The sequence below is a fragment of the Triticum aestivum genome, chromosome 5B, assembly GCF_018294505.1.
Source record: "Triticum aestivum cultivar Chinese Spring chromosome 5B, IWGSC CS RefSeq v2.1, whole genome shotgun sequence".
Classification (NCBI taxonomy): domain Eukaryota; kingdom Viridiplantae; phylum Streptophyta; class Magnoliopsida; order Poales; family Poaceae; genus Triticum; species Triticum aestivum.
Genome location: NC_057807.1, coordinates 574,743,696 through 574,750,943, shown reverse-complemented (window position 1 = coordinate 574,750,943; position 7,248 = coordinate 574,743,696). Strand labels below are relative to the sequence as shown.

Sequence of the window (7,248 nt, the reverse complement as noted above, 5' to 3'; positions counted from 1 at the left end):
ACGGGTATTGAGCGAGACATTCAATAGCGTTCCAAAAAATCAAAACGTCTGCCAAAATAACTTTTAAACACCAAAGGGGTGAATGGACGAGCTAGGTTGCTGGTTCGCCGATTCACTACGTCTGATGGGTCAAAAATCTACTTAAGTGTGGAAAAAACAGAAAGTAATTAACTTGTTTGCGTGCAAACGTAGCAGAGTTAACATGTTAAATAAACTATCTGCTTTCAATCATCCAAGGAACAGATCATAAGTGAGGTGGTTTGCTCTTTGAGTGTTCACTTGAGAGGTACGAGGTTCGAATTCATCTTGCAGCAATATTTTTTGCACGAGCGAGTGCGCGCGCAATGGGCAGCGATGCCCCCACGAATCATTCGGATTTAAGGACAAATGCCGAACGTTCGGAAGTTAACAATTTCGTAATTTGATTTAGGTATCACATTATCACACATAGCATAACTATATTGAACTAGGTTAAGCATCGATATAAAATATATAAAAACTACTCCCTCCGTCTGAAAATACTTGTCATCAAAATAAATAAAAGGAAATGTATCTAGATATATTTTAGTTCTAGATACGTCCCTTTTTGTTCATTTTGATGACAAGTATTTTTGGACGGATGGAGTACATAGTAGTAGATAACTCTTGCTCGTCTTAATCTAAACAAACAACATCATCAATGCAATGCCTCCCAAAAAAGAACAACTAATGCTGATCGAGAGAGCATGAACCAAACCATTACATCGGTTAGGAGTGCAAGGCGGAGCTTCTTAATTAAATTTCCTTCCCTTGGCTTGCATCTCATTGATTTGGGTTTCCATCTTGTTAATTTGGAGTTGTTTCTCGTTGCTTTGGGCTTGCTTCTTGTGTGCGTCTATCAACGCATGCATCATCTAGCTTCACGGTGAGTGAGTGATAGTAGTAGTAGTCTAGCATTTGGCTTACATGCATACATTTACGATATTTATTTCTATACAACGTATTTTTATTACCCTGGGACTAGGGAAAGCCTTTTCTCCTTGATCTCTGTGGGCGAACCCGTGAATTCATCTCCCCTCCGACTGCTGCTCTGGCGGCCGATGGTGGGGAGGAGAATCCTGGTGCCTCGGCTCCTGCTAGTAGGGAGGTACAATTTTAGTCCTCACAGGGACGGCCTATATCTAGATCTCATTTTTCACCATCTTGCCCAGACCTAGCACCAAATTTATCAGAATCATAAGAATGCCCTTTGATTTATGATCCACCAGAAGTTCCATTGTTCTAATTACCTTGCACACCTCGAGCAATATTGTCAACAATACTCATTCATTTCTTCAAATCACCACCACTCTTGAAGTTCCTTCTCAAATCAATTAAGCAGGCTGCTAGTGTGCTTGCTAGCTTGCACGTACTTGTTAGCTCCTGGGTGGTTTTGATCTAGCAACGATCAAAAGCCAACAGACGAAGGAGGTGACGTCCACCACCCCGAGCAGGAAGAACTGCGGCGTCAGCCAGAAGACCGACATCGGGACCCCGCCGGCGGGCGAGTCCACGAGGCCGCTCCCTTCCGCCACCGTCTTCCTCCTCGCCTCCACGAGCGCCGCGACGGCGCTGGCCGGCACCGCGGCCACGAAGCCCACGCCGATGCGCTGGGGGTGCGTGACGCCGCCGACGTAGCCGGTGGCCCTGCGCAGGAGCGGGACGAGCAGCCGGTCGTACGCGACCAGGATCACCAGCTGGAAGACGGTCGGGATGACGAAGAGCGTCGCGGGCGACACGCGGATCGCGCCCAGCCTCGTGTCCATGGTGTTGCCCTGCTGGACGGTGAAGTTGAGGATGATGGACACGGGCATGTAGCCGACCGCCGAGGTCAGGAAGATCGGGACCATGCGGCATGCGATCTTGGTCTCCTCCACCTGTGTCACGTTGCAGAGCGACCATGGCCCTCTCGCTCCGTTCTCTATTTTTATTGCTGCTTTGTCCAGGAACCTGGAAGACGAGATGGTTCAGACCGAGCTGCAGCTCTGTTTCAGAGTGACAATTAAGCTGACGACAGGACATATATTATTCAGGTCTGATTTGGACATACTGTAAGCCTTCTGTTCTTTGTAGCACCTCGAGGCCTTTAGCATCATCATCAGTCATCTGGTTTAGGTCGTCGTCAGGGTTCGCGGGTAGCTTAAGATTCCTTTTCTTGCACGCTACTATAATTACCTGAAAGAGGACTTGCCGGCATTAGCAAAAAGATTAGGGAAATGATATTCTATCATGCATGGGATACTTCATGCACGTATATCAACCGGTCGTCGCTGTTTTGAGATCCGTGCCACGGTGACAAAATTTGGTTCTGTTTCAGTGTTACATAATGAGCCAGATAGTTTTCATTAATGAAAATGGGAGAAGAAGGCCACCCACTTATTCAAAAAAGAAGAAGTGTTACATAATGTTTCATTGTTTTTTTTTTCATCTTGTACAAACAATCAAGAGTGCAATTGTTTCAAATGAACTTGCTGGTACGTACATAATGAAACATTACGATACACACTGAAAGAAAAACCAAGAAAATATAATGTAATACTTCGAAACAAGACATCCTTTTTGTCAAGAAAATGGCAAAAATTTCAAAGCAACGACAGGCGGTGTATGTATGCACCATATATCCCTTGCATGGTAGAAAAAGCCCTCTAAAACTTATAGCACTATTGTATCGCCTCGAACAAAAATGATTCAAATGTTTCTTTCAGAACAATTAAAATAATTCAAAGCTCATGTATTAATTGATTACCTGCATAATCCTAGTGATGGGGCTCCCAGCTGGCACCTGGTTGCGATAGAAAGGGAACCCAGCCGCCCAAATGAGCAACCCAAGCAGCACAATCGCAGCGCACACAGCAAAGCCAACACCCCACCCTTTGTTGTTCTCCAGCCACACGACGAAGATGAGCCCGAAGAAGGATCCCATTGACACAGAGAAGGTGTACCAGTTGAAGAAGCTCGACTCCAACCGCCGTTCAACGGGGTCAGCATTGTCGAACTGGTCGCCACCGAGCGCTGGTAGGCATGCCCGGATGGCTCCCTCACCGACACAGATCATGTACATGCCAAGGAGTAGCAGACTTAGGTTGGTGTCGTGCACTGGCTCGCAGTTATGTGGCTCGTTGACGATGCACGCCGGCGGGTGAAGCGAGGGGACGTGTGATTGGATGGCTAGCAGGATGTAACCCTGTAGTAGAAATGATTTACATTGGAACTTAGATATGTATTTCAATCTTGAAACTCAACAACTACATATTCAGTTCTTGAATAGCAACAAGGATGCTAGTTTTTTTTTTGAGAAAACACAAAGGACCTTTGTGTTTGGTTTCATTGAAAAGGTAGAAGTTCAGTTACGATCCTCTTAGGAGGCGCAAGATACAAAAAGGGGCAGCAAAATTAGTGGGCATCCCTGAGTCCTAGATCACCTGCGTAGCCTAGGACGATGCCTCGTCTTTGATCCTGTTAACGAGTGCAACAATGGCATCTGCCACGCTGCTCGTGCCCTGGATGATCTCGAAGCACCGGCACGAGCATGTTTTTGAAACTTAAGCATGTTGGTGGTGTGGGCCATAACTACTTTTTTTTAATAGTACACTGGCTGGGTGTTGAACTTAAGACCAATTGGCTTTGATACCATAGCGAATTAATAATGTATCTGGACATATTGTAGTGCTAGATACATCTGTTTGAGCGACAATAATTTTCAAACGGACGAAGTAGTTAGTTACTTCAAAAGTTCAAACAGAAGAAAAATGGCGGGCAATATATGTCAACACATCAAGCCAATCTGTTGAAAGTTGAATGGATCAGTTGAACCAATCTATTGCAGCTTGCTGAATAAATCCGGAAAAATGAGTGGACGTCTCTTGTGGCACATGGCATCGAGGGACAAATGCAAGCCGAATGGTGCTGACCCTCAATCGGGCATCCACAAGAAGAAGAAAGCTAGCAAATGCAATGGCAAGAGCAATAATAGGGAGACGAATGTGCTTTCATGATACAGTTGTCTTGGTTGCAAACGTGGGCTCGGATGTGTCTATTGTCTCTATCGTTATATCCTTCTCAAGTTGTTGTGGATCAATGTGGTTCCATTAGCGTGACCCAAGTATTTGGGGGCGGTATTGATTCTATGTTGGATATATTTGTCGAGGGGTTGTGTGACTCCATTGTTTGAGAGCAGTTCGCATGTGGATCAGAGCTCATGTATTAATTGATTACCTGCATAATCCTAGTGATGGGGCTCCCAGTTGGCACCTGGTTGCCATAGAAGGGGAACCCAGCCGCCCAAATGAGCAACCCAAGCAGCACAATCGCAGCGCACACAGCAAAGCCAACACACCACCCTTTGTTGTTCTCCAGCCACACGACGAAGATGAGCCCGAAGAAGGATCCCATTGACACAGAGAAGGTGTACCAGTTGAAGAAGCTCGACTCCAGTCGCCGTTCAACGGGGTCAGCATTGTCGAACTGGTCGCCACCGAGCACTGGTAGGCATGCCCAGATGGCTCCCTCACCGATGTAGATCATGTACATGCCAAGGAGAAGCAGACTTAGGTTGGTGCCGTGCACTGGCTCGCAGTTATGTGGCTCGTTGACGATGCACGCCGGCGGGTGAAGCGAGGGGACGTGTGCTTGGATGGCTAGAGGATGTAACCCTGTAGTAGAAATGATTTATATTGGAACTTAGATATGTATTTCAATCTTGAAACTCAACAACTACATATTCAGTTCTTGAATAGCAACAAGGATGGTAGTTGTAGAAGTTTAGGTACAATCCTCCTAGGAGGCGCAAGGTACAAAAAGGGGGTAGCAAATTTAGTGGACATCCCCGAGTCTTAGAGCACCTGTCGTAGCCTAGGGCGATGCCTCATCTTTGATCCTGCCAACGAGTGCAACAATGGCATCTGCCACCTTGCTCGTGCCCTAGATGATCTGGAAGCACCGGGACGAGCATGTTTCCGAAACTTAAGCATGCTGGTGGTGTAGGCCATAACTACTTTTTTTAGTAGTACACTGCTAGGTGTTGAACTTAAGACCAACTGGCTTTGATACCATACCAAATTAATAATGTATCTAGACATATTGGAGTGCTAGATACATCTGTTTGAGCGGTAATTATTTTCAAACGGGGGAAGTAGGTAGTTAATTACTTCAAAAGTTTGAACAGAAGGAAAATGGCAGGCAATATATGTCAACACATCAAGCCAATCTGTTGAAAGTTGAATCAGTTGAACCAATCTGTTGCAGCGTGTTGAATAAATCCGGAAAAATGATTGGACGTCTCTTGAGCCAGATGGCATCGAGGGAGAAATACAAGCAGTATGGTGCTCACCCTCAATCGGGCATCCACAAGAGGAAGAAAGCTAGCAAATGCAATGGCAAGAGCAATAATAGGGAGACGAATGTGCTTTCATGATACAGTTGTCTTGGTTGCAAACGTGGGCTCGGATGTGTCTATTGTCTCTATCGTTATATCCTTCTCAAGTTGTTGTGGATCAATGTGGTTCCATTGGCGTGACCCAAGTATTTGGGGGCGGTATTGATTCTATGTTGGATATATTTGCTGAGGGGTTGTGTGACTCCATTGTTTGAGAGCAGTTCACATATGTGGGTGAGTTTGTGACGGTTTTCGTCTGATTTTTCGTTTATTAATCGGACAACTCTCTTCTTCTTAATTAATGGATGATGCAAAACTTTGGCTACTTTCCAAAAAAATGAATAATAAAAAATAATATTGTCGGACATAATAGACACTACATAACATCAGCTCATGCCCGCAATAATATTCCACTAGCCTAATAATAGAAATGCAGACAGTGCAACAACCGAACAACTAAAAAGCAAACAGGTAGAGCATCTCTCTTTTCTTTGCGGGGAAGGTAGAGCATCTCATTCTTGCCTGCTTTTTTTTTTCCCGAACAGGCAAGAGTTTTGCACTGTACTGCATTATTCCACTATTAAGATAAGAGGAAAGAAACGCTATAATTATTGTAACATCAGCTAGCTGCAGCTGCATTATGCATTTAGCTTTGTTCCTCGAAGTGTCATAGAAAGCTATATGGTGGTAATTTTCTATTTTGTTTTGACGGTTAATTACTTTAGATACTCATTTTTTCCTTGAAGACAAACTAGACGCTACTCGCCAAAAAAAAAAAACACTAGACGCATAGAGTAGCGAACATGCATGGACGAGTTGGTCAGTTACCAAAATCTCAACGGGGCGAATATGAGGACCGTGTAGAAGCGCTTGACGTATGAGTCGGCGAGGAAAGCCGCCGGGACGGTGAACATCAGCAGCGCGGCGACGAAGTTGGTGCTGGTGGTCGCCGCCGCGGCGACGCCCATGTTCATCGTCCCGCGGAGGTAGCTCACCATGTTCATGCTGTTGGCACTTGGCAATGTTGACCACGTTGCCGAGCCACACCATGACTGTATATGTAGATACAACAGCATAGTTACAAGTTCAGGCTTAGCTTCTCTTGGAAGTGCGCGAGCGAGCTAGTCTGAAACCAGAGCATACGCAGCATGGTACCATGTACTTCCCTCCGTCCGAAAATTTTTGTCATTCAAATGTATGTTATTAGCATTGACATCCGTTTAAGCGACAAGTATTTCCAGATAGAGGTAGTAGTACTAGTTTTCCCTCTCACACTGCTGATGAAGGAAAGCAGAGGCGATGAGTTCACTTACTGTAAATGAACATGGAAGCTCTAACTCCTCCATGCCTGCGGGTGTCAACCGGCCTCCCCCTGAAGTCCACGAGCCCGAACGAGCTGCCCATGATCTCGCTTCCGATCCCTCTCTCTTTCCCGGCCTCTGGAGTTCAAATTTGTGCGCGCGTGCTGTGCTTGTGAGTGAGTGGCACTTGAAGAGTGTTCCACTAGCTATATAGGCAGATGAGTAGACTACTGTTTGCTAGTGAGGCAGAATTGGTGCACCAGTGCCGCACACCATACCAGAAATGGACATAACGGGGTACCAAACGCTCTGGTTCTAGGGGGGTCAGGTCTATGAATTGCTGAATGTCGTCGTGCAGCAGAACGCCTCCCAAGCAAGAAAGGAGATTCCTCTCACTAGCATGACTGATCCATGCCCGTCGTGACAGCCAGTGGTTGGCCGTCGGGATATCTACGTGACGGGGTAGCGTCCGTGAAAATCTGCAGATGTCCTGCTCGCGGAAGACGAGACATGGAACCAACAGTCCCGTAAACCAGCTGTTTTTATTGATTCTCA

General features: G+C 45.9%; 1 protein-coding gene across 3 annotated transcripts; it reads right to left on the bottom strand.

Moving 5' to 3' along the window:
• Positions 1–793: 793 nt before the first annotated feature.
• On the bottom strand, positions 794–6,864 carry LOC123113317 (protein NRT1/ PTR FAMILY 8.5). 3 transcript variants are annotated; one of them, XM_044534514.1, is made up of 5 exons: positions 6,706–6,864; positions 4,234–4,670; positions 2,765–3,202; positions 2,069–2,193; positions 794–1,968 (listed from the first exon to the last, which is right to left on the bottom strand). In XM_044534514.1, the coding sequence occupies exons 1-5, from the start codon at positions 6,794–6,796 to the stop codon at positions 1,395–1,397; spliced, it is 1,665 nt and encodes a 554-aa protein (XP_044390449.1). In that variant the 5' UTR covers positions 6,797–6,864; the 3' UTR covers positions 794–1,394. The 3 variants fall into 3 exon arrangements, with proteins under 3 accessions (XP_044390449.1, XP_044390450.1, XP_044390451.1); XM_044534515.1 differs by lacking the exon at positions 4,234–4,670 and adding an exon at positions 6,221–6,444 and having other exon boundaries at positions 6,706–6,863; XM_044534516.1 differs by lacking the exon at positions 6,706–6,864 and adding an exon at positions 6,221–6,431.
• Positions 6,865–7,248: the final 384 nt, after the last annotated feature.

Bases quoted from the DNA above. Each gene is read 5' to 3' on its own strand.
- LOC123113317 (XM_044534514.1), bottom strand. From the start codon at position 6,796: ATGGGCAGCTCGTTCGGGCTCGTGGACTTCAGGGGGAGGCCGGTTGAC. The intron at 3,203-4,233 runs GTAATCAATTAA...TTTCTACTACAG, and splicing joins CCATCACTAGGATTATGCAG to GGTTACATCCTGCTAGCCAT. The intron at 2,194-2,764 runs GTAATCAATTAA...GTCCTCTTTCAG, and splicing joins CCATCACTAGGATTATGCAG to GTAATTATAGTAGCGTGCAA.